The 26,870-nt window shown below is 38.3% G+C and overlaps 1 protein-coding gene across 2 annotated transcripts in view; it reads left to right on the forward strand.

The window, feature by feature from the left end:
* TMEM131 (transmembrane protein 131) overlaps nt 1-26,870 on the forward strand; it is a 192,215-nt gene that overhangs the window by 124,349 nt on the left and 40,996 nt on the right. For both annotated transcript variants that reach the window (XM_060170052.1, XM_060170053.1), the window contains 15 exons: nt 808-869; nt 8,874-8,982; nt 11,986-12,094; nt 12,741-12,894; nt 12,986-13,156; nt 14,201-14,311; nt 14,403-14,537; nt 16,982-17,086; nt 18,406-18,492; nt 21,882-22,034; nt 22,137-22,212; nt 22,370-22,487; nt 24,331-24,469; nt 25,178-25,287; nt 25,739-25,805. In XM_060170052.1, the coding sequence (XP_060026035.1) occupies nt 808-869; nt 8,874-8,982; nt 11,986-12,094; nt 12,741-12,894; nt 12,986-13,156; nt 14,201-14,311; nt 14,403-14,537; nt 16,982-17,086; nt 18,406-18,492; nt 21,882-22,034; nt 22,137-22,212; nt 22,370-22,487; nt 24,331-24,469; nt 25,178-25,287; nt 25,739-25,805 (1,706 nt within the window). The remainder of the gene's footprint in view (nt 1-807; nt 870-8,873; nt 8,983-11,985; nt 12,095-12,740; nt 12,895-12,985; nt 13,157-14,200; nt 14,312-14,402; nt 14,538-16,981; nt 17,087-18,405; nt 18,493-21,881; nt 22,035-22,136; nt 22,213-22,369; nt 22,488-24,330; nt 24,470-25,177; nt 25,288-25,738; nt 25,806-26,870) is intronic.

The raw sequence follows: 26,870 nt of genomic DNA on the forward strand, positions 1-26,870 counted from the left end.
ATCTTGTAGAAATCTGCTTTTGGGAACTCAGAGCCCTTAGTGATTTATACCCCATTCCTCTGAGGGATACCACTGCTTACAAGAGGGGAAAGCAATGTCATGGGTACCTTAAGTCTTCTAAATGGAAGATTGAGGCATCAAGTCGTTTCTTAGTTTCTTAATCCAGTTTCTCACCTATTTAGTTATGCTGAATCTTTTCTTTTAATAGTAAAATAAAGGAAGTAAAAAGATTGACTGCTGGATTTTTGTTTAGATATGGATTATTCAATTGCATTATAATAACATAATGTTAGAAATTGGTCCCCAGTAGTCAGAGAAAGAATTCAAATTCTAAAATTGAAAATAACCAAAAAAGGATTTATTAAGAGAAAAGTAAGAATACCTGTAATATGGGATTCCTGTGGGCCATATGTAATTAAAAATTTGGTTGTTTAGGATTGAAGACTCATTTTTGAAAATTAGATTTGGTTTTAATATAATAATTTTATATTGTACTTTACTGAATTGCTTCATTATGCTTTGCTGGGAAACTAAAAGATAGTGATAACGTCAATTTCAATGAAAACTTTTGTTTTGTTTTTTGGTCCGATTGTTTAGGAGGGGGCAGTTCTTATAGTACTCACTGTCCTTAAGAGTAAGGCAGTTCCTGTCAAGGAGTGTGATTGTCACATTCTTTTTATAAATGTGACTGTTATTCTAGTTCACATTCTAAAATACATTCAGTCTGATATCTAAAAAGAGAAAGATTCTAACTTGCTATAAAGCATACCATTTTAAGAAATATTTTCTTTTCCTCAATTTTAACAGATCTACCAAAAGTTTTAAATCTTCATTTATTAAATTCAGGAACAAAAGATGTACCAATAACAGTAAGTTTTTACTTTTCTTTTTCCTAATTTATATATTCTTTGTTTTTAAACTTACGACAGAGTTTAAAATGATTAAACTCTTGCTCTAAAGGGATTCTATTTTATGGTGACCTGGTGAAACTTTGGTTCAAAGCGTGATACAAGAAACCTGTTCTGCCTCTCTAATCACCAGATTTTCAGGATGAGAAGGGCATGTGGACAATCTTCTCCAAGCTAAGTGTGAACCAAAGTTCATGAGTTTCCTGTTTAGGCCTGTAGAGTCTGATAAATCCTAGGATCTGCGTGCCATGTGCAAAGAAAAACGGGTTGTTAGACTTAAGGTACAGTTAAGTAAAAAGAGAGAAGAAAAGATTCAGATGAGTTGGAAAGAGAAATAAGGAAGCAAAGAAATCCGGTAGGTAGTGGTTGAGTGCTGTTAACATTTGTCTCTGGTACCCCTTCTAACCTGCAGCTGCCGTAGTTACCCTTGACAGCACACTGTAAACTAGGGTCCTCTCTCCCCCTCACACATACTCGAAGAACAGGTGGCTTTGATGCCTTGTAAGTGGAAGTGGAGTGTCATGAGATGGTGAGCAAGGTCACTGTGCATTAAAATGTGGTTACCTGGGATGACCATCTCTCCCGTCGCTTGGGGTTTGTATACTCTCTTCTCTTTGGTCTCTATTCCACCATTTGGTGGTAAACTCTGGGTTTGGGCAGGGATGGGCAACAGTCTGTTAAGTCTCAAAGCCCATCTGATCTATTTCATTTTATCAGAGTTCTCTGAATTTAGGTTTTCTGACATCAGCACAGGTTATAATAAAAATATACTGCTTTCCTCTTCCCTTATTCTCTTTGTAACTTGGGAACCTCACCAGGAGGTGAGGTGGTGAGCTAAAGCAAAATCTAGGTAGACCTTGCTCACTAGTAGAGTCATAGTCTAAGCAGTGTCCTGCCATATGACCTAGTATTTCTTCCTGCTAGGTAGGAGGATTGGGGGTGGGTTAGGGGAATGGAGTCTGGTAAAGCAGCGGTCCCCAAACTTTTTGGCACCAGGGACCGGTTTTGTGGAAGACAGTTTTTCCATGGACCGGGGTGGGTGTGGGGGGACGGTGGGGGATGGTTCAGGCGTAATGCGAGCAATGGGGAGCAGCAGATGAAGCTTCGCTTGCCCACCGCTCACCTCCTGCTGTGCGACCCAGTTCCTAACAGGCCGCAGACTGCTACCGGTCTGCGGCCTGGGGGTTGGGGATGCCTATGGTAAAGAACTTCCCCCAGTCTGCAGTGGAGCTGAAACTACCCCAACCTGAGGTTCCTAGCACTGCAGTGTTAGGCCGACTGAGAGGGACCTGCTCTGAAGGTGCCTGAGTCTGCTGGGATTCATGCCCCTGCTCCTTGGTGAAGTCTTCAAGGGCCTGGGACCCTTCCACAGATGACAAGGAACAGCTCCTTTGACCTAGCCACTCTGATACTATATTTTTCTTAAAAAAAACAAAAACAAAAACAAAACAAAAAAAACACATAATGCTGACTGTTACTGCTATATTGAGGGGTTAGTGATTGTTTTTGCCTCTTTAATCTGTATTGAAATTTTCACAAGTCTATAGAAAAATGAGCAAAATAAGAGCAGTATAGGGCTTCCCTGGTGGCGCAGTGGTTGGGAGTCCGCCTGCCGATGCAGGGGACGTGGGTTCGTCCCACATGCCATGGAGCGGCTGGGCCCGTGAGCCATGGCCGCTGAGCCTGCGCGTCTGGAGCCTGTGCTCCGCAACAGGAGAGGCCACAACAGTGAGAGGCCCGCGTACCGCAAAAAAAAAAAAAAAAAAAAAAAAAAGAGCAATATAAGTATTTATAAAAATATGAGTGTGTATATGTTAACATAATTAACATAAAGTTGTAAACACCCTTTCTGGATAAGGACTATTCTGAGATAATGTCATTGTTTCTTTGACATTAAAATGTTTGTTGTTTTATTATTAAAGGTAGTAGATAGTTGGGAGAGGGTTGTTTTTGTTTTTTTAATAGAATAAGTGGGGAAGTGTTCTTTCCTCTTCTGTTTTTGGGGAGAGTTTTTTGAAGGATTGATGTTAATTCTTCTTTAAATGTTTGGTGGAATTCACCAATAAAGTCATCTGGGCCTGGATTTTTCTTTGTGGGAAGTTTTAAAATTATTAATTCAATCTCTTTACTTGCTACAGGCCTGTTCAGATTTTCTTTTTCTTTTTCTTCTTGAACCAGTTTCAGTAACTTATGTCTTCCTAGGAATTTCTTCATTTCATCTAAGTTATCTAATTTGTTGGCATACCATTGTTCACAGTATTCCCTTATAATACTTTTTTTTTTTTCCTGTGAGGTAGGTAGTAATGGCCCATCTTTAATTGTTTTTAGCAATTAGAGTCTTCTCTATATTAAAAAATTTTTTTTGGTCAGTCTAGCTAAAGGTTTGTTGATTTTGTTGACCTTTTCAAAGGACCAACTTTTGGTTTTGTTAATTTCCTTTTTTTTTTCCTTTGGTTTGATACCAAAATACCCTTTGTTTTATGAAGAAAGGTAGTAGATAGTAGGAATTTCTCCTTCCCTGCCACCAACATCCTCACATTTGCAAAATAAAAAGTTAGAAAACCTGTTCGACTTCCTCACACACACACACAAACACACACATTTTAGATTTTACCAGTGAAATGCAAAGGCCTAATAACCACTGCTCTGTTACAACATTTTAAAATCTCACTTTGTACTCAGAATTGTGCTTCCTTTTGTTCAAATGTCCTAGTTTACCATATCAGACTCTCCTCTGCAATGGAGCGTGATTCCTTCTGCTAGATTTGTCCAGCTTGCTTTGGCTACAGCCTACAAGAAGTTCTTTGAACTTCTTGGTCCTGGATTTCTTCTTGAGCCCAGTTGGCATCATGAAGCACAGTTACCGCATACGTGATGATGTGCACACAACTCCCTCCCCAGCCGTTTCCTGCCCGCATGCTCAGGGCACTGACCTCCACGAAGGAAAACTCCTGAAGCACACCGTCTGGCCGTGCGTCCTGGGATTCAGCGGCACATTTGCCTGGAGGGCAGACCCTGCCTACTGGTGGATCACTTGCCATTGCCTCCGTTTGAGATGTCAGATAATTTTTACTTTTTATGTGTTCTGCATGCTGTTTGTCTCTTACTGGTTTCTTCAGTCTGTGGGATGTCTTGTACAGAGGAGGAACTCTCATGCTTTGGGGGCAGACTTAAGGCCTTGAAGTCACTTCTCCAAATGTGAGGGCTTAGAGATTTGATGGGAAAGTGCATTTACTTAGCCCAAGCATTCTGGTCTAACTTTTTACATACAATAAATAGACTCAAACAAATGTCTTTTTCAATAAACATTTTCTAGAAAAATGAAATTAGCAATTCTAAGAATGTGAATGAAAAAATGTAATTCATTTATGATAGGTAATTCAATATAAACAGGCCCATGTTCCTCCTTTTCTCTTTTATTAAGGAGTTTTAGGATACACTGTAAGTGAACATTTTTCTTACCGTGGGTTAGACATATCTAGGTTCTTTACACAGATTACCTTATTTGATACAGCTCTCTTGTAACGTACTCAGGTCCTTGTTTTCCAAATAGGGAAAATGAGTCAGACCTTTTTATTTTTAAGTGACTTAATTTGACTGTAAAATGTACAAGTTACATGAAAGTATATTAGGAGTATAATGATACTTATTAATCAAGTCTTTATGAATATATCGTTTTATATTCAATATTCCCATTAACCTATTGATTTATGTATATGTGTTTAGATCTACATTTGTATCTACCTATGTATGTATTTTTTTCTAACATCCGAAGCCTATACTCTGCCAGTGTTTTGGTGGTTTTATCTCATTTCCTCATTCATTCCTTCATTCACTCATTCAGTCAATATTTAATAAGCATCAACTATATGCTAGCTTCTGTGCTAAATACTGAGCATACAGAAGGGAATCAGACAACCAAGGTCTTTGTCCTTACTGAGCTCATTTTTTAGCTGGGAGACAGACAAACAGGTATGCAGCATAATTGTAAATTGAGAAATAAGCAGAATGGCATGTAAGTCGGGGAGGGAGTTGGTTTAGATAGAGTTGTCTCTGAAAGAGCTCACGTTTGCAGTCATAACTCAAGAGTGAGAGGTAGGCACCCATAAGAAAAGCTGGTGGCCAAGTGTTCCCATCAAAGGGATCAGCAAGTGCAAAGGAATAGCTTTGATGTCAAGGGAAGCAGGGTTGAGGGGGTGGTTTGAATGGAAAAGATGAAGGCTGGAGAGTCAAGCAGGGCTTCCTGGGGCCCTGGGAGGGGTTTAGATTTTATTATAAGTGCAATGGGAAGTTACAGAATTGTAAGCAAGAGAGTGATGTCATTTGATTTATGCGTTGTAAAAAGTCAGTGTAGCTGCTTGTGGAGAATGAACTGCAGAAGGTTAAAAATCTGTTGCATGGTCCACTTGAGAAATGATGGTAGCTTGGACTCCTCGCCTTATCAGCCAGGGGATGAGCCCATCTACCATGGAAACTGAGTTTTAAGAGAGCTTCCCAAGGTTTTTCCTGTATTTTTCTCCATAATATGCCAGACCTAGAGACTGGTGCATTTTTTTAAGCGTGCCTCCCTCCCTCCATTTGACAAATATATAGAATTTTAGGATGAGCTCAACAATGCTAAAACCCAGAGGGTTTTTTAAAATTCCCCTTCAGGGAATTCAGAGTCTCTTCATCTTTCAAGATATAAGACCACTAAAGGAAGCAGCTCCAAATATAAGTTCCTCACCTGTCAATGGACAAGATGCCCAGGTCCAAGCCTTCCTGACATTGTCTATAATGCAACTTTGAGAATATGGTTTTCCTCAATGTTTAGAAAACAATACTATATAAATGATGGAATAAGTTTGCCTGAGATGTCTTAGGGCACCTTTGTATGAAGTTTCCTTGCTAATTAATGAATAAAAACCACAGCTGTACTTAATTAATTTTACTAATGTCAACTTGACATGGACCTTAGCTCATTGGTGCACCTACTGTTAAAAATACAATCACTATATAATGAAAGGTTATTTTTCTTGCTTGCTCAAAGTAGTTGAGTAGTTTCAGAATGTCCTGAGCCTTGAGTTTCACTTGAGAGTTATGGAGCATTAGTTGGGTATGAATGTCGTGAGAAAGGCTGGAAATATTGGATTGGCCAAAAAGTTCGTTCGGTCTTTTCCGGAACAAACTTTTTGACCAACCCAGTATACTTCAAGCCTGTGCAAACTGCCTTTCCTGGGAATCTTGCCATATTTTTTCCACTTCTTGATTATCTTTAAGTGAGCAACAGTTAGTGACTGGTACTAAAATATATTATTAGTATAAATATGCTTATTACAAGTTAATGATTATTCATTATTTTTCATTTAAAACTGTCAGAATGAGCCAGCTATTTAAGTGTTTTGCTTGTTTGTCTCTCTTTGTTTTTGTTTCCTTGGAAAACAGGTTTTAACTGATTGGGGGATTTTTTTTCTTTTAATGGTAACAGGTGAACAATTTAATTTAGACCATTTGTATAAAACATGAGTCAGTTGAATATTATTTTACTGTTAGTGTGACATGTTTTAAGGTAATAATACTGAATGTAAAGTTTTCCTCTGGTAAGAAAAATCTTAAAGTGTGTTTCATGTGAGAAAAACATTGTTTTCATCAAATATTTATTCTTAGTTCTTACTACTTACTGTGACTATGTATGGTAATAGATACCATTGCTTAGCTGTTTCTGACATGGGGTTGTGCTTGTTACTGATGAACCACCACTTAAATTCTTTAAGTGTTTGAAAATGGTCAAGGTTCCCTTGCTGCTGTATCATAATCAATAGAGTAAGTGAAAGAATTAGGAACCATATGTGTCCTCTGTAAACTGTAAGGCTTTGTACGGTCATCTCTCTAACAGATCCTGACCTCAGGATAAATGTGTCTAATTCAAAAAAAAAAAAACAGCATAATTAGGGACTTCCCTGGTGGTCCAGTGGTTAAGACGCTGCACTTCCATTGCAGGGGGCCCGGGTTCAATCTGGGTTCCTGGTTAAGGAACTAAGATCCCACGTGCTGTGTGGTGCAGCCCCCCACCAAAAAAAAAACAGCAAAATTAATAGAATCACAAAATTTTTCAGATAGGTGGCAACTTAGAAAAAAATCTAATCCAACCCCTAGGATTTTACGGGTGGGAGAAATAAGGCCCAGAGTAAATGGGCAGCTTACTCAGACTCACACTGCTGGTTAAATAGTTAGTATCCTTCTGTTGTAAATTCATCACTCTGGGTCTCACCTGTACTTCTATACAGCTTTCCTTTCCTTTGGAAAAAGTTTTTAGTGTAGTGTGATGAAACCAAATGAACCTTTTGTCCAGTTTGTAGTTTATCTTATAGTCAAACCGCTTTGTTTTACTGTTAAAAATACACACACACACATACACACATATACATGTATACATACCCTTCAAGGAATGAAGAGATTCATACTTTAAATGATTGCTAATAACAGCAAGCTTATTGATAGTAAATATATTGATATGAACCAGTCAACTCCCAGCTCCATTAGAGATTCAAAAGCAAATGAGGGGCTTCCCTGGTGGCGCAGTGGTTGAGAGTCCGCCTGCCGATACAGGGGACGTGGGTTCATGCCCCAGTCCGGGAAGATCCCACATGCCACGGAGCGGCTGGGCCCGTGAGCCATGGCCGCTGAGCCTGTGCGTCTGGAGCCTGTGCTCCGCAACGGGAGAGGCCACAACAGTGAGAGGCCCGCGTAATTGCAGGGCTATCCTCCCAGGCCTAGTAAAGACACCCGAACAGCTGAGGACTAACAGCAGTGGGAAGGGAGGCGCCCTGCTGACTGGGACTGAAAAGCAGTGTCTGTCATCACTTTGTATGTAACCAACTTTGTTTCCTATGATTGAAACACAATGCAAGAGACTGCTTTTCCTCACACTCTTCTGAGGTGCTTCTTGTGCCTTCAGAGGACTGTCCTTCATTCTCTATAGGCAGATTCCACCTTTATAAATGAGCAGAAAAGGTGGGTGGGGAGCTGGAGGAAGAACCTGGTGGCTCATGGGGATCTGACTGCGCCCATGTTAGCACGATTGCCTGATGAGTGTTCCTTTCTACTGGAAACATCTTGCTTTGACAAGTTTATAAAGCCCCTGAAAATTCAACGGAAATCCTAGAAGTGTTCTGAAATCAAAGTAGTATTCAAATTGCATTCTAAAAGAAGATTTTTGATCAAGACTTGTGTTCAATACCACAGTTTTCATTAGTATATGTTTGGGCAGTAGGATGCCAGGTGAAGAGCCCTGGACCAAGTCAGGACAGCTGGTTTCCAGTTCTGTCTCTGGATGCCAAGCTGTTGAAACATCACTCAGTATTGCAAGATGCCTTTCATCTGTAAAACAGGGAAGGAAATTGGTATCTTTAAAGGGCCCTTCCCATGAAAAATGCTTTTTGTCAGTGCGGATTATCATATTAAAAAGGTAACTGCACTTAAATAGTACTTATTTTTTAAGCTTGCTCAAAAAGTGCAAGCTTTTACTGTTTTGTTGTTGTTGTTTTAGGTTTAGTTGTTTGAACAGAAAGCTCTTACTTTGTTAAGTTGAAAGCGTTCTGACCTCTTCCAGGTTGCGCATCCCTGCCATCCGCTTCCTCACGGTTCACCCCACAGCTGGGAGTGCAGCCCCTATCATAAGTCCTCATGTCCCTTTCTCTTACATATAAATTAGGCATTCATTTAGAAAATAAATACCTTTTCTTCTATGTCGTGTATTCATACCCATTGTACTTTTTACAGTCACTTTATCATTTTCCTTCTGGTCATCATTTTATTTCATAAAAATAGTCTAATGAAGTTAATTTGAGGTCTTGTCAGCTTAGCCTACTCTATTTAAAGGGACCACATAAAGTTAAACTTTTCAAGTTTTGATTCTGCTTTACTTTTCACTATAAACTGAACCACTAGACTAAAATAATGCGATGTAAATTTTTCTCTTTGCAGAGTGTTCGACCTACACCACAAAATGACGCTATAACGGTACACTTTAAACCAATTACATTAAAAGCTTCAGAAAGTAAATATACCAAGGTTGCAAGTATCAGCTTTGATGGTAAGTGTTCAACTTTTTCTCTCTGATAGAGTGCTCTTATTTTGATAAATTAGAAGGCATCTATGTTGACATCTTAATATAGAAACCCAGACCATTTTACAGTCAGATATTATAGTACTGGTTAGGTTGGTTTTCCTTGTAAATCATCACCAACTCTTATTTGATTGTTTCACGAAAGAAAATATTCTAACTTCATAAACCTAAATTAATATTAGCAAATACATTAGGGTTGGAACTAAATTTTTGTTATCTGGGCTCTTTTACATATATACCTATTATGCTTTGCCTTAATTATGAAGTCATTAATTTTTGTAATTAAGTGAATATATATTTGAATTTCAGAAGCATGTTTGAATTTAAGAGCAGAAATAAAGTGTTTTCTGTAACATTTCCATATATTGGCTTTTATTAACGAGGCAGACTGTCCTACCTAAACTAAAATAACTGCCTTCATGATAGAATTGTCAAATTAGATAACAATGATTTCAAACACGTATATTGTGTATTTTGACATTTGAAATATTAACCCAGACTTTAACATATTTTAATAGCATGTTTTTATTCAGTTTTGCCCACTTTACTAGAACATTTACTGAATTTGCTGTCATAACATTTTTTGAGTAGTGATGTAATGGCTGTCTGACTGTATGTGTAATTTAAATTTAATGAAAGCTGAAACTCCAAGTGGGACTTGGCTCATAAGGGCACGGGCAAGTGAGGAGCCCCGAAGCTTAAGCTTTGGCCGCGGGATAAAGCCATCTTTACTCATGGTCCACATTTTACAACTAAGCTCCTCATCAGAAGAGAATATTTGGTCACTGAGTGACCTACTGAGTGTGGCACAGCGTTTGTGAGAGCATCTATGCTCACTCCATGCACATGGAGAGTCTGGGGGAGAATCTGGAGCAACTGCACAGTTGGCTGCCAGCACAGTGTTCATCCTATGAGCTCAGAGAAAACTCCCAAAGAAGTTAAGATTAAATACATGGCATACTTCCATAGTCCAGCTGTCAGGAAATAATCAGTATTGTAGAAGGCTTGATAGCACAGATATTTCCAAATGTGTGATAAATTGTCTTCTGTGTTGCTAAGATACCAGCCATGACCACCAGTATCAGTGTCAGTATCAGTAGGTACATTGTCTTCCCTTACGGAGAAACAGAGCAACCAGTAATAATTTCTGACCCCAGGAACAACGTGTAGGACCTACCCTTCTGATAAATCCAAGGAGTGGGGGGGGGGGTGTACACTGGGGCAGCTGTGCTGTGTACTTCCCCCATTCTTCTTTTCCAGCTCCTGTATTGACAATACAGTGACTGTTTCCACTGAGATAAATGAAAGTCAGGAATGGTGGTTCTGAGATCACAGACTCCAAAATAAGTGTTTCTTAAAGAAATGATGTAAAATTTAACACAGAGACAAGGGAAAGCATCTTTTAAAGCAGGTGCTACATTTCTTAAAAGTGGTTTTTATTATCATGGGAAAATCCCTCCACCTTTCACCTCCCACCTCTCCCATCACCACCCCGGATTCCAATACAAATGATATTACCCTTGAGATTGCTAAGAAATGCTTGTTTTACTTAACTTTTAAAAATGTCAGGGGAATTCCCTGGTGGTCCACTGGCCTGGGTTCAATCCCTGTTAGGGGAACTAAGATCCTGCAAGCCGAGAGGCGTGGCCAAAATAATTAATTAATTTAAAAATTAAAATTTCAGAACGTGCCATGAATATTAACTCCACAGTGTTCACTTACCAAGCAAGCATGTCTCATCAACTCATGACTCTTTATGATTTTTAACTGAATTTTCTTGAGGTTTTGACCACTTTATTGCTAAAATATAACTTGATTAGATACTATGAAATGCCTGAATTATGGCCCTTGTTATCAGCCTTATGTCAGAATAAATAGCAAAAAAAAAAAAAAAAAAAAATTTAAAGCATCCAGAAACAGCTCTACAGTAAAAAGCAGAAAGAAGCGAGGTTTAATGGGAGTTTCAAAAATCTGGATCTGCGCTGTCCGTACATAAGCCACATACTAGATGTCACTCCATTCTTTTTGTTGTTCTTTTTTTGGGCTAAAGTTGGATAACAAACATTTGCAGAACTTACGTATGAATTCTTCTCATAAGTGGAAGTGTTCCTGAAGTACTTACAGGGGATAAAGATACACAGCTTCTTTATTTGCTTTGGAAAGAACATCTAATGGGTACACAGATTGGATCCAACTGACTCTTTTCTGTAATTCCAGATGGAATGATTCAGAAGTGCTACAAAACTTAAAGGTTTTACTTCATCTGTGAGGACAGTATGATGGCAGGGAGGGTATATGCCTCCTCTTACACTATAGGTTAGGGTTGGCTAATATAAAAAGTCAGGGCTCATAACTCTTGACATTTTTTGCACCAGGCTACTTTATTGGTATTTATAGCAAGACTCTGGCCACACAAGGAATGTTATTTCTTAATCCAGCTGTAAACTAGCAGTTCTCAACTTGGGGGGCTGGGCAGTTTTGCCTCCCAGGGGATGTTTGGCAACGTCTACAGACACTTTTGGTTGTCACAGCTGATGTCTAGCAAGAGGCCGTCCTGTGCACCGCCCAACATCCCGGAGAGCACAGGGACAGCCACTCTGCCACCCAACAGCGAGTTTACCTGGCCTAAAATGTTCGTAGTGCCAAGGTTGAGAAACCCTGCTGTAGGTAAAGCCAAAGCTTATGGCTGTAGAGAAAGGAGCTCAGATATAGCGCTTTTCCTCCTGAATTGTGTTCACTTGCTAATTCCTTACCTGTTTATCGCATTACAGGAAAATTAAAGTATCTTCCCATTTTTGTATGAAAAATGTGATATTTCAGTTAAAATGTTGTAAAAGTATTCTTTGTGCCAGTTTGAAAGCTCAGCTTCTTAAGATTTTGTCAGTCTACATGCAGAGTCACTCTCATCATCCTCTCTGTAAACTCTGTGGTAGCAAAATGTGACAGATTATGTTTTATGCTTCCTTTCAGCATCAAAGGCAAAAAAACCATCTCAGTTTTCTGGGAAAATAACTGTTAAAGCAAAGGAAAAGAGTTATTCTAAACTTGAAATACCATATCAAGCAGAGGTTTTAGATGGGTGAGTTTTTCTTTAAAATAAACTTTATAACTTTTTATTAATAAATAAATTCATTGATCTTAGCAAAAGTAGTAGCCAAATTCACATAAACTCCATGGAATTCGTGTTGAGAAGAACAAATTCAACTATAAAGGAGAAAAATCTCCTGTATTTTGTTTATTTTTTTTACTTTTTTAGAAGAAAGAGGTAAATGGGATGATATGATTTGGGCTTAAATGAAGTCTTAATGATTCCATAATACAATAGAAAAATGAATCTGTGATTTTTAAATCATTTGAACCATTTCCTTTCTGTAATTCTTTTTGTAACATGCAAGTGGCTATGGCTTATTATTAAAGTATATTGTCACTTGAAACAAAATCATGTATATTCCTTTATAGACTTGTTAAACACTGTTCTAGAATTACAGCTTTTTATAAATGGGCAATAATATATGTAGTTCATTTTCTAATTATACTTTAACCAATAATAGTTTAATGTCCAGCATGGCAGGGACTCCATGTGGTCAACCACTAAAATGTTTATGGTCTTAATTCTCTAATAACAGTCATAACGCTGAACGTAAATTATTACTCACAGCGAAAGAACTTGGATTTTAAATTAACACGTGGAAATAAAAATAATTTATTTTGTTTTTTTCAAATAGCTATTTGGGATTTGATCACTCTGCAACATTATTTCACATCCGAGACAGTCCTGCTGATCCTGTGGAAAGGCCAATTTACCTCACTAACACTTTCAGTTTTGCGATCCTCATTCATGATGTGTTGCTACCAGAAGAAGCCAAAACAATGTTTAAAGTATGTCTGGGAACCCTCGTACTTTTAATTTTACTGATCTGCCAAGCAAGTGATGCTGACACATTGTTTTTTCTCTCCCATCATTTCCTAGGTTCACAACTTCAGCAAACCAGTCTTAATTCTTCCAAATGGATCAGGATACATTTTCACTCTGTTTTTTATGCCATCTACATCATCCATGCACATAGATAACAATATTTTACTTATTACCAATGCCTCTAAGTTTCATTTACCTGTGCGGGTATACACAGGTTTTTTAGATGTAAGTATGCTATCTGCCTTTAAAATTTAAGCTCCCTACACGTCTTTTGTGTTTTCAGCTACTATTAGCCAGTTGTGTTGCACACACTTAAATTTTGCTATTTCTGTGCTTTACAAGTTGTCCTAATTCCTCCCTCGTCAGTACTTACAAGATTTTCACCCTCCCAGCGGCCATGTCTCCTCATGATGCAGTTGACTCCTCTAGTTACGCCTCTGTTTAGATGTTTTCCACATTCCACTTTCTCTTGGTTTTCCTTTTAAACTGTCATAGTCATGGGGAAGCTAAAAACGAGCTAAGTGGAAGAAAGATAATAAGCAGGGAAGAAAGACTATAGGGCAGGTGAAAAGAAAACTCTGTAGGGAAGAGATGACCAAAACCAAGAAGTGCAAGAATGAAGAAGAGAACCAGATAAGAAAGAGGGAATAGGTGGGAAAGACACAGCTGGAATAGTCACCGAAATACGGCAGGAAAGGTCTTTCTAGTACAGAAAACAAGCCAGGAAAAAAAATCCAAACAAAGCTGTGCTTAAAATTATCAATGCAAGAAGTTTAGATGAGAAAGAAAACTGATAGGAAAGATAGAAAAGAAAGTGAAAACAGAGATGCAGTTCTCCAAAAAGCTAGCATCAACAAGAATTTTAGAGCTGAAGGGACCGTCACTATTGTACCACTCCTTCTGCATTTCTTGCTTAAATGGTTACTGGTTTGTAGCTGCTTTCATGAATGTGTGATGTTTGCTGAGACTGAGGACTTTTTGCCTAATTCCCCAGGGCTCCACTTAATCTCACCTAGCACTTTAGTTTCCTGCTGCTTTTATGTGCCTTCAGAGGAGAACTAGCAATTCAGTAGAGGCCATGAGTGTTTTCCTTTCTGAGTAATCAAAATATTCCCATTGTACAAAGTTCTTAATTATATATTATGTATGCGTATATTTACATAGAATATAGGAACCTTAGTATATCTTAATACAGTTACTTTTTCTTGATGACATTCTCTTACATAAGTGTGACTTTACATTTAATCTAGTTCTTTTATATCTTTCCAGTACTTTGTATTACCCCCAAAAATAGAAGAACGTTTCATAGATTTTGGTATACTGAGTGCTACAGAAGCAAGTAACATTTTATTTGCAATTATAAACAGCAACCCAATTGAGGTAAAAAAAAAATTGTCTTTATTCTCACTCACATTTAAGGATTTTATGCTAGTGCCGCAATAATCACTTTCATATCTTTCTCTTTTTTAAGTTGGCTATAAAAAGTTGGCATATCATTGGAGATGGTTTATCAATAGAACTCGTAGCTACTGAAAGAGGCAATAGAACTACAATAATCTCAAGCCTTCCAGAGTTAGAAAAATCCTCCTTATCAGACCAGTCATCAGTAAGTTAACTTTTTTATTGTTTCCTTAAACTTAGATGTAAACCTCAAATAGAAGACTAGTCATCATAATATTTTTATGAGAGTTGCAATAGCACTGACTATTTGATGTTGAAAGGACCTTATAGGTAGTCTACTTAATAAACCCCTTCCTCTCATGGTGAGAGAGCACTTGAGACTCAAAGGAGTTAAGTTGTAACACAAGTGTCCTGACAGGAGAAATTCCCATGGGTAGTAAACTAACCCTGTGTTCATTGAATTCACTAGGCAGAAGAGATAGCCCTGCACGTTGATAGAAGGTGTTTTCAATTATACAGTAATGTTTCTGGTCAATTCTCTGTACTGATTGGAAGAGAGCATCAGTGAGGCAAACATCGTTTGGTGGATCTCTGTGTGGATCTCCCTATATACTTTTACTCTATCTTATGTACAGTTGGTCATAAAAGAGCATGAAACAAGAGTAAATGAATATAGCAGTCTAAGCCCTGACCACTACTGAAAAGAGAACTTGGAGTTTATACCTACTCAGAATAGAATTAGTAGAATCACCTTGTACGACTTCGAAGCAGCAGAAGATATGTCATCTGTAGGTTAGCATAGAACTTCTTGTGGCAGTTTTACAAAAGGAAAAGCAAATGTCCTTACGCACAGAGGTTATTGACAAATATGCTTCCATGGGATGCCATAGGTCATAAAAATTGACTTAAACATCCCCCAAAATGGGTTTTTTTGGAGGACAATCTGGCAACATATACCACTCCTGGGAATGTTTCCCATGGAAGTAATTGAAAGAGCCAAAAGCTGTGAGAATGCAGATGTTTGATAGCATTATTAATAATTCCAAATGACTGGAAACAGCCACATGCATAAAGTCATGATTTTATGATTGAATATTAAAGCAAATAAAAAGCTGTAAATAGATTGTATGTAGAAATTTGGAAAAGGATTTCTGAAAAAGTGGGAAATAGTACTAAATAATGTGTATTCTAATTGCAGTTGTGTGGCATTCAGGCTACATAATCAGATATTGTGGTCGATATATGGGTGTTTGCATTTTAATAATTTATAATGTTTTAAATTTGATTCATAAATAAAGCCTCCTTTTACAACAAAAAAAGGATATGCCCGTGACAAGCAATATTTGTCACCCCAGCTGAGGTTTTATTTTTAATACAAATTGAGTGCTGAAAAAGGATAATAATGAGACCAGCCATTAATGTGTTCATTTCAGTAATGAAGTTACAGTAAAATTGTATGTATATCTAATCTGAGATGGTTGAATTATACTGCTTTTTATAAGACATTATAAATTAATAATTTTAGGACTCGATCATTTCCTCGTACTAAATAACATGTGTTAACACTTACTACTTAAATTTGAGAGGTCCACTCAGTAACATGAAGCCTGCTTGAAACTTTAGGGTTTTAGAATTAGGTTTTATATAAAACTGTATAAACACAAAAACAAAGGACAGAAAGATGAGATCACTGTTATGAATGCTTACTTAAAATAGGAAGTTGTAGTGAGTTGCCAGCTTCAAAATAGCAACTCCACAATATGTGTTTTTTTAAGTTTGTAATGCCTAAACTTTCAACTGCTTTCCACCTGTTTGCCAAAAAGCCAAACCTATGAACTAAATAAGCATCCTGTTCCTTATGAAACACACACTGCCAACAGCTCTCTGCACTCCTGAGACACATGTTCTTATTTGGCTGGTTAGAGTCATGATGAAATTGCACAAATCCAACACAGAAATGCTTATAAAAGGGGGAAAGTGAGTATGCTTGGCATATCAACATTTACGAACTAAAGTACAACTTCACAAATTGAATTTCATGTTTTTTGGAAGTATCATGATTGAAAAAGTTAAGTGCCAGAAACATCAGCAAATAGCTTGAGAAAACAAGATCCACATTCTCCTTTCTTTCACATTTTTATTGCGTAACTTTTCCTTCTTTCCATGATTTTTTATGTTTCCATATGATCCAATCTCAGTGGATCTGAGGACATGGTTATTAAAACATGACAGAGTTAAATTCAGAACTTGAAGCATAACCAACTTTGTATGTATTAATACTTGTGCCCTAATGTGGCCAAAGGGTTAGTGGAAGCCTGTGTCCCTCTGCTGCAGCCCTCACCCGCTTTGACCCTGCACGTACCCGGTTGGGGTGTGAGGACCACACCCCTCCCCAGCTTTGCAGCTGAGAAGTCAGCTGTTCCTCAGGGAACCAGTTTTCTCAGTAGCCCATGGAATAAGTATAGTAGATAAACATCCAGGGATGGGCATTATTTTGAGATATTTGTATGTGATGATATGGTAATTCAGTGTTACACTGGTACAGGTTAGGATTTTGAAGTCAGTTTATCACTGTAGCTTTCTTTTCCATTTCAATAGAAAACTTCAGCCAGCAAGGCTGATGAATGATGTCATTTCTCCTACATACAGGTAATACTAGCTTCAGGATATTTTGCAGTGTTCAGAGTCAAACTTACTGCAAAAAAACTGGAAGGGATTCATGACGGGGCCATACAGATCACAACAGACTATGAGGTAAGGACTTTATTTACAGGGATTGGTGTCAATGGGGTCTTTCTGAGTAATTCAGTCTTTTTTTGTTTTTATAGAAACAGAGAACTAAGTTTACTCAGAAAGTTACAGTTTACCGCTTTCATGCCTTAAAAACTGAGCTTTTGAGACTAGTTTACAGAATATTTGTGTTCATTAGCTCATAGTTTTCTGATAAAACCCAAATCTTTTGACTAAAAGCAACTTCAGAAAAATGCATTTGGCACATTTAGAATTGCTGTTAGAAGCCTGCTTACAAATAGTTGTAGCATTGCACAGACCCTGACTGAAATTCCTGAGATAGGTCTCTCTCTTCTGAGGTCATAAATATCCTCCTGTGTAACATTTCCAAGAAGAAAGATACAATCAGGAAATCACATCTTAATTTGAGTTCTCACAATCATATTTACATGTTCCTTGACTTCTAAGTCAAGGAACCAAGTGAAAATCAGTGAACTTTTTAAAGGCTTTTTGTGGGGTTTGACATGTTGCACGCAATGAGACTTTGAAGAGACATATTTCTGCCACACCTAAATATTTTGATTTATTATTTCAGAGCTGTTTGGGAAGTCGAGCACTGCTAAAGTCAGCAAGTTGCTACCCTTGTTCTCCTATCTTTTCGGTACATACAACCCCCACATGAAAGAAAACTAATTCAGAATAAACAGAATTGGTCATCTAATAATAAATGATACATTGGGAGTATGTCAAATTACCTCCAAAAATAAGGAATCCACGTTTATCACTTTTGATAGGAATAAGTACATTTCATATCTTAGCAGAGTATCAGCATCTTTGTGAATTGCAAATAAGCATACAAGTTGAGATTCAAAATCTGGAACGTTCAGCTCATTTTTTCAAATTAGCTTGATGTTAATTTATTGCTGAGTACAAAAAGTAGAGAGCTATGTAACTTTAGAAAATGCTGGATTTTTCATTCATTGTTTTAGGAGAATAATTGAACTTTACATTTTAAATTAATAATCTACAAAATAAAACCTATACTATGAAAAACCTGTTCTTCATTCCTTCCCCATTGTTTGGTCTTATTTACCATGTTTTCATCGAATCACTGAGAAGTACATGGAAATTTATTGTATTTCAGTGCATTTTATGAAGTACATGGATAGATTAAACAGTATCCATGGGTGATTTTAATTTTGCTTATCAGTTGGTTAATGCTAATATACATCCCAAGATTGGTTCTTTTAATCCCCCAAAATAACTGCCCCCTACAACAACTGTCAGTGTCAATCGCAGACTTAAACACTCATTTCTCTGTGGTTTGCTTCTTCCCTCCACAGATCCTAACAATTCCCGTGAAAGCTGTGATCGCAGTGGGTTCTCTGACTTGCTTCCCAAAGCATATGGTTCTTCCACCTTCTTTTCCAGTAAGACAGTTAATTTGTAGCCTCCTTCTTGCTAATTTTTTTTCTCTTTGCCTTTATGTTCCTAGAATTCAACAATAAAGTCAGTTACTCTTTATTAATCACTTATTTTAAGGTAAGACATTGTACCAGCTTCTTTAGGAGACATAAAGAAGAATAAGAAATAGTCCCTTCTCTCAAAAAGTTTTCAATCTAGAATGAGAAATGGGCCCGTGATTCATAGACGTAGAGCAGGATGTAGAAATTGCCCTAAGAGGTGAAAAATAACATGCTATGAAGAAAATACATATCTAATGGATGAAGGTGCCATGTGAATTGGCTTGGAATTTCTTCTGGCAGGGATAGACAAGGGTTAGCAAGAATGGCATTCAGGGCCCAGGGAACAACCTGAATAGAGACACAGGCAGCAGAGTCTGAGATGGCTTTAGGCAGTGGTGAGTCGTCCAGTTTTACAAGAATGCAGGGAAGTTTCAAGAGAGAAGATGGAATGGTACCTTGAGTGATAGCATGAAAAAAATGCAATGCATTTAAGTCCATGAAAATCTAAAGTTTTTGAGCAGAGGCTGGACATCGTCAGAGTTAAGCTTTCAAGACTGGCTCTCTGGCAGAAGTAAATGTAGGACACGTCTGGGAGTAGCAATAGTGTACCTGGAAGCCAACCCAGAGACTCTGGCCACGGTCCACAAGGAAAGCATCAAAGGGAGGTTTGAGCTTAGGGCATTGGCAGAGGCAGTAAATCGCTTTCATACCTCCACACCTTTGCTGCTCATCTGCCTTGGCTGGCCTTCCTCCTCTCCTACCTTCAAGAACTCCTTCATGTCTTTCAAGATCCAATTCCATTGTCATCTCCTCTCTGAAGATTTCTTCGCTCCACTAGACAGAGTTATTTCATGTGTGCTTCTGAAACAATTTGAGATTACTTCTCTGGCAGCAAGCCTCACATTGTGCTGTAAATGTTGCCTTATATGTTGGTCTCCCCAACAAGACTCTGAGATCCGGTGGGAAAGAGATGAGGGATCTTATACCCCAAGTAGCAGGTATCTAGTAGATAATGGGTGGATGAAGGAGCAAAATAATGAAAAAGAGAACATAGGCAAGAGACATTTCAGATGAACCGTTTGAACTGTACTTGAATATCTTGAGGAGGTTATACTAATGGAAACAGGTATGGGTAGGTAGGTAGATAGAGGACTCAAGAATATGACATAGAGTTTGAGCCTGGAGAACAGAGAGGAAAGAAATGGGGAAACCAGGAGGCCACCTTTTGCAGAAAGATAGTGTAGACGATTCAGGACGCCTTGGAGCAGATGGACGTGTCTCTCAGCTGTGGTAGGAGACCTGACGGGTTAAGAGAAACAGTACATTGCAAAATCTTAATGCTATATACGATAAAACCTAAATTCAAATTTTAGCTCCTTAAATATAAATTAGCTTCAAATATAAATTTGAATTAATAGGTTCAGCACACCTAAGTTTGGGTCTTAATTCAATCTTTGTCTTCTTATCATTCCACTTTGTACTGACTATACAGAACTCTTGACTTCATTATTTATCCAAAAGAAGCTTCAATTGCCTTTTCAATCCATGATCTCCTTGATCCCTGCATATATCCTGGAAGGGAATAATTCAGTAGATGACAAAGTGAAAGGCTCATGGACAGAGTAAATGAGAAGGCATCTATAAAAACAAGGTGTTGGTTTTGCAGTACTTCAGATTAAGCTTTCAGATATCTTCAGATGGACGGGAAGTCCAACATCAAGGCACCAGCAGATCTGGTGTCTGGTGAGGGCCTACTTCCTCGGTTTGCCGACGGGCATCTTCTCATTGTATCCTCACACAGCCAAAAGGGCAGACAGGGAGGGCAAGCTCTTGTGCCTCTTTTAAGGGCACTAATCCCGTTCATGAGGGCTCCACCCTCATGACCTGATCACCTCCCGAAGGCCCTGCCTCCTGATACCATCACACTGGGGGGTTAGGATTTCAACATGTGAGTGTGGGGGAGCACACAGACGTTCAGCCCATAACAGTCATGAAATTCTGTAAAATCTCTTATCAGATGGAGACTACTAGAGCCAAGTGATGAAAACTTGGTACTTCAGAATGAACATTTCAAATAACTCACAGTTTAATACTTCGTATTTGAATACCATTATAAAATGAACTTCTGTATCTGTTACCTCTCTTGATCCCCACCATACCCCTGAGAGACAAGATGTGGACACAAGAGTAGTAGTTATTACAGGTGCATGAAGACCAGTTAACTGCCGGGAAGACACAGCTGGGTGGAGGCCAAGCTGGGACTCAGCATAGGCTTCTGCTTTCTTCTCTTATGTTCGTATCCTCACAGCAGCGTCCCCACCCTCTAACATCTTTCTACTCTGGTCACACTGTAAATGATGAGTGTTAGTCTTAACTGCACCATCATGCAACTCCTTTTACTGTTCATTTTCTTAACTTCTTTGTCTTTTTTTAAAAAAAAAACATTTATTTATTTATTCAGCTGTGCCAGGTCTTAGTTGCAGCACGTGGGATCTTTTAGTTGTGGAATGTGGGATCTAGTTCCCTGATCAGGGATCAAACCCAGGCTCCCTGCACCTGGAGCGGGAGTCCTAACTGCTGGACCACCAGGGAAGTCCCAACTTCTTTGTCTTTCAATACCAAATATTAGACCAGCAGGGTCTGGTCATTTTAGAGACTTCTTCAAATGGCTAGGAATCAGGTTATAGGATTCTGGTTCTGTATTCAAACAAAAGAAAGTAAAATATTATAATATGATTCTTATTGATGATTATTTGAATCATGTAATTTTTTATTTAAAATCTGGTACTCTGTCATAGGGAGAAGCATGCAGCTGATAAGAGTAATCATTGGTAATTTAATGATTTAATCTGTATACTGTTTTAATATGATGCTTGATAACCTGTGTTTTTTAAAAATGTCTAATTTCTCTTTGGCACAAATAGTATTTTTCTTTTATAAAGAAAATAGCTTAGGATTTTAGAGTTCACTTATTTCATCCTGAATTTGGATACTTTTAAGGCACCCTGGCCTTGGTATAATCAAACCTTTCTTAACAAACTGACAGTGACTGCTTCCTTTATTCAAAGCTAGCTCTGTACCTTTGTTAGTATGTGAACATTTTTACTTTAATTCATTTTTACAAGATTGCAGAGATTTGACCTGCTAAATTATCTGTAATAGGCCATAAAAACAACAAAATACGTACATTTGGAGGAGGGGCTCTGGTTACAAATTTAAAGTTTATCAACTTTTGAAAATTCTAAATGTCCTTTGAACTTTGGTTTCCTAGAAATATGTCTGTCAGCTCTAAAGTGTGTGTTCTGAAGAAAATCTACCATTTACAGATGAGTTTGTTTGTTTTCTTCCTTCAGGGGAAAATAGTTCATCAGAGTTTAAATATTATGAATTCCTTCTCACAGAAGGTAAAGATCCAACAAATACGATCTTTGTCAGAAGATGTACGATTTTACTACAAACGATTACGGGGCAATAAGGAAGATTTGGAGCCAGGGAAAAAATCAAAGGTTTGAAAATGTTATATTTGCAAAAATTCCCATCCATTAGCACTTTGTCATTGTGACCTTCTGTGGATTGGGGATTCATGGTTCTCCTGTGCCTCTTTATAGATTGCAAACATTTATTTTGATCCTGGACTGCAGTGTGGGGATCATTGCTATGTTGGCTTGCCTTTTCTGTCCAAATGTAAGTTATCTTGCCGTTCTCTCTCATGCCCTTCACTCCCTCCCCAGAATACTCTTTAATAAAAGGCGGCCACTTTTAAGGCCCATCCCTATCTCTTGATGCTATAGGAATCATTTGAAGGGCTGAGTATGTCATACCATTTGTCTCCTTGGTTTAGCTGAACCCAAAGTACAGCCTGGTATAGCCATGCAGGAAGATGCTTGGGATGCTGACTGGGATTTGCATCAAAGCCTGTTCAAAGGATGGATGGGAATAAAGGAAAATTCAGGTCATAAGTAAGTGGTTTTGCTTCATTTAAGTATTTGAGCTATCTTTACCAGTATGAAACATGACTTTCTAAAGTTATTCTTATATTAGGTTATTTTATTTCCCTGTAGGTAAGAAAATATGCCTAATCTTCAGGAAGCATCTTGAATTGCCATTGTAGTTGTATATTTCTCAGAAGTATGCACACTACCATTTTTGTCTTTTTTCCAGTGTTCTAGATGCTTCCTTAAAGTCAAAGGAACTCGATGAAGTTGTCCTTGTGTAGGATAACTTCATTGTTTACCTTAGACACACCATTTGCATAAGAAAGAAAGTTTCTCCCTACCACTGACCTCTGTTAAAGGCTAGGAAAACACTTTCTAGGTTTAACCTCACAGGAGGAGGAGTGTCTCTGCCCCTCCTGAAAAGAACTGCTTCCTCCCTTTCCAGACCTGAGCTGTTAGGGGTGCATGGCCCGTTCACATGGGCTCAACCTTATGTCTGTGGCAGGTAGAAAATGTCCCAGCGACAAATCAGTACCGCATCTGGATTCAAAAGCAAAGACACACTTATGTGGCAGTATAGAAATTTGATCTTTCTGTGTACTTCCGAAGAGGATTTGACTAGCAAACTGATGAAAACTGTTCTTCTCCATTGGCTGATTTGAAATGTATTTGTCAGTATCATCAAGATCTTCCAATTTATAGTATGTAAGATTTTCAAGCCATGACTGATTAAATCTGCAGGTTTCTATTTATCTGAACTATCTTCTGTGAAAGGTTCTCTTAAGGCAAAAGAGAGTTAAATTTTAACTTTACAATGGTTAAAATTAGTACAGAGATGACTTCTAATGAACTCACTAAGAGAACACTAATTCAAACACTCCTTGGTCCTCTACAGTTCCATAGCGGACATTGTAAGGTACAGGTCGCCTCCACAGTTTAACATCCAATTATGAATAAATAACTTGCAGTGCTGCCCTAGGTTCATCTGCCAAGGAACCTCTTCACGCCCCGCCCCCTGAAACCCCTGCTTTCCTCTCTGTGAGCCTAGTGTTTCACTCCTAAAGACCCAGGCTCCCTGCCTGCCCTGTGCCACTGTGTCCCAGTTGCACAGTGAATGTGGCATTTTCCCTGCCCCTGCCTTTGTCTTACTTTCTCAGCGTGAATGTTACAGAGAATTCGTTACTCGTCATACAAAACCGGTACTCTCACCAATATTAGGGTGTCATAATTCAGTAGTCTTATAGGATAAAACAGGCTTCAGTGTTTGTGCCCAGGCACCTTAGCCCCATTTATAATATTGTTTCCTTAGGGAATGTGCTCTGAGTTCTTAACCGCTGGCTTATAAATACTCATATGTAGGGAAATAGTCAAATGAGGCCCTGAAAATTGCTCTTAACTATACATATCTGGACAGAATCCTCATATGTGTTACCTCTTCAACTGATGTCTTCATTGTGTATCAGGATTTTGTTTTGTTTTTTATCTCAAGTGGGGAAAAAGCCATATGCCAAGTAGTGCACTGCCTTCTTACTAGTTCTACTGAAAACATTTGCCTGCTGTTGGTGTCTGGATCTTTCCACTAAACATGCAAGATCCTTTAGGATCCCCGTAACATCATGTTATCTGAATATCCCTGCCTTTTCCCTTTCGAATTCAGTACGAAGACAATACTGTACAGGTGATCAGTGATACTTTGGCAGCTCTTTGTGCCAAAATAGAGGCATCTTCATACATGTCTCTGTGAGAAGCAGACTTAAATATTAGAGCAAGTAAAATTTCTCAAATACACAAGCCTAATAGAATTTCCTATATTCAGAAAACTCAAATATTTCATTTTGTTACAGTGACTTACAAATTGTTTTTCTAGATTGAGCGCTATATTTGAAGTAAATACAGACCTTCAAAAAAACATACTGTCAAAAATCACTGCCGAGCTCTCCTGGCCGTCCGTCCTCAGCTCACCCCATCACATGAGGTTTCCCCTTACTAATACAAACTGCTCTTCAGTAAGTATTCAGAGTGACATCAGTTCTGGGAAATCTGTAATAGGGTTATGAAGTATCTGCTCTTTTTTTTTTTTTTAACATCTTTATTGGAGTATAATTACTTTCCAATGGTGTGTTAGTTTCTGCTTTATAACAAAGTGAATCAGCTATACATATACATGTATCCCCACATCCCCTCCCTCTTGCGTCTCCCTCCCACCCTCCCTATCCCACCCCTCTAGGTGTTCACAAAGCACCGAGCTGAAATCCCTGTGCTATGCGGCTGCTTCCCACTAGCTATCTGTTTTACATTTGGTAGTGTATATATGTCCATGCCACTCTCTCACTTCATCCCAGCTTACCCTCCACCCCCCCACCCTCCCTGTGTCCTCAAGTCCATTCTCTACATCTGCGTCTTTTTTCCTGTCCTGCCCTTAGGTTCATCAGAACCATTTCTATTTTTTTGGATTCCATGTATATGTGTTAGCATACGGTATTTGTTTTTCTCTTTCTGACTGACTTCACTCTGTATGACAGACTCTAGGTCCATCCACCTCACTGTAAATAACTCAGTTTCGTTTCTTTTTATGGCTGAGTAATATTCCATTGTATATATGTGCCACATCTTCCTTATCCATTCATCTGTCAGTGGACACTTAGGTTGCCTGCATGTCCTGGCTCTTTTAATGGTGGCAGTCTTTCACTTACTGTGTCTTTACTTTGTTTAAGGAAGAAGAGATTACGTTAGAAAATCCTGCAGATGCGCCTGTCTACATTCAGTTTATTCCTCTGGCCTTATATTCCAACCCTTCTGTCTTTGTAGATAAGTTAATATCAAGGTAGGCATTGCTGGTAGATTATCAGAATGTTTTCATATTAGCAGTGAATTATTATTTTACACATTTAAAACTTTATTTCAGCTCATACAGTAATAGATTGGGCTTAGAGAAATTCTGCATCTGTAATTGAAGTTGAGAGAAGGTTCTGGGGAGAGAGATGGATATTATATTAAACATCTAGAAAAGCTCCCAGTTTAAGACAAGAAAAAAATAATATAGAACTCCTTCCTAAAATCTTATATAGAGGAAGCAAGTGGTGGAGCCTTTCAAGTATTTTACTTTTAAAAAGTGAACAAAATATTAACTGTAAGTTGTAGCTAATTTTTGAAGGCTGTTAATCTGATAACATTGATCTCAAAATCTGCCAAAAGATAAGCACAACCTTAGTATTTATAACCCCTTTAATTATGATGCTGTTTACAAAGAAATATGTGTATTTTTTTTATTTCAGGTTTAACTTAAGTAAGGTGGCAAAGATAGATTTAAGAACACTAGAATTCCAAGTCTTCAGAAACAGTGTAAGTATTCAGACTTCATACTATTCCAAAGAAGTAATTCTACAATATGATCAATGCAAATGTGAAAGAAAAATATTAACCATCCTTAAATTGGTTGAAGGGCAAGTTACTGGAGAAGTCAGAACAGTCTAGTAATTATTTTAGAGGCAAAAAGCCCCGGAAGAATGGGTGGGATTTAGATTGCCATGAGGCACCCTGGATAGAAGGTCCTGTTTGTGGGCATTAAACATTAAGCTCATGAAGGTTCATCATAATGGCTGCCAGAACCTCTGAGATTATGTAGATAAGGTATATACTGATAGATAATGTTTTTTTTTTATTAAGCCTCAAAATATTGAGCTTGGTCATTTAAATTTTTATTTTGGATACTTTCTGATAAGATTGTAAGCTCCATGAAGGCCAGACCCACGGCTAGCTGTTTTCATACTTAGTGCAGTAGTGAGCATAGTTATAACTCAACAAGTATTTTTAAACTAGTAAATGTATACATAAACTGGTTTGTTCTAGGACCAAATATTCTCTATCATACAGGCCGGGCTGAGCAGCCACTAACCACTCATGATTATGTAAGAACTTAATGTGTAGGATCTGTGTCAGTCAGGAAATTAGCACTGGGAACTAAAGCCACCTGCAAACTGGCCCAAGTCTCTTGGCCTAGATGCCCTTCCCAGCCACTCTCATCCAGCCTTAAACAGCCTGTTCACACCAGCCCTGATGGCTGTGGAGCGTGCACTGATTCGGCTCTCTGGCTCTCCCTGAATCTTTGTTTGCAAGCATGTTAGCGGTGTTTTTTGTTTTCTTTTTGACGTGTGGTAGGTACCTTGTTTCCCAGTTCTGGGTATAAGCTCCTTGAGGGCTTTTCTTCTACTTATATGGTTTCCTTCCCACATTTATAATACGAAGGGTGTTGAGTGAATGAGAGTAGGAATCTAGTTAATCCTCCATCATCTGAATTACTCTGAGTGAAAACAGTAAACGACCACCTCCTTTCTCTCCTTTTGCTGAGCTCTTTTTCTGAGCACGGTCCCAGTCTGTCAAGTAGCCACGGGATGCCTTCCTGCCATG

This window comes from Lagenorhynchus albirostris, chromosome 13 (assembly GCF_949774975.1).
Source record: "Lagenorhynchus albirostris chromosome 13, mLagAlb1.1, whole genome shotgun sequence".
Taxonomy (NCBI): Eukaryota; Metazoa; Chordata; class Mammalia; order Artiodactyla; family Delphinidae; genus Lagenorhynchus; species Lagenorhynchus albirostris.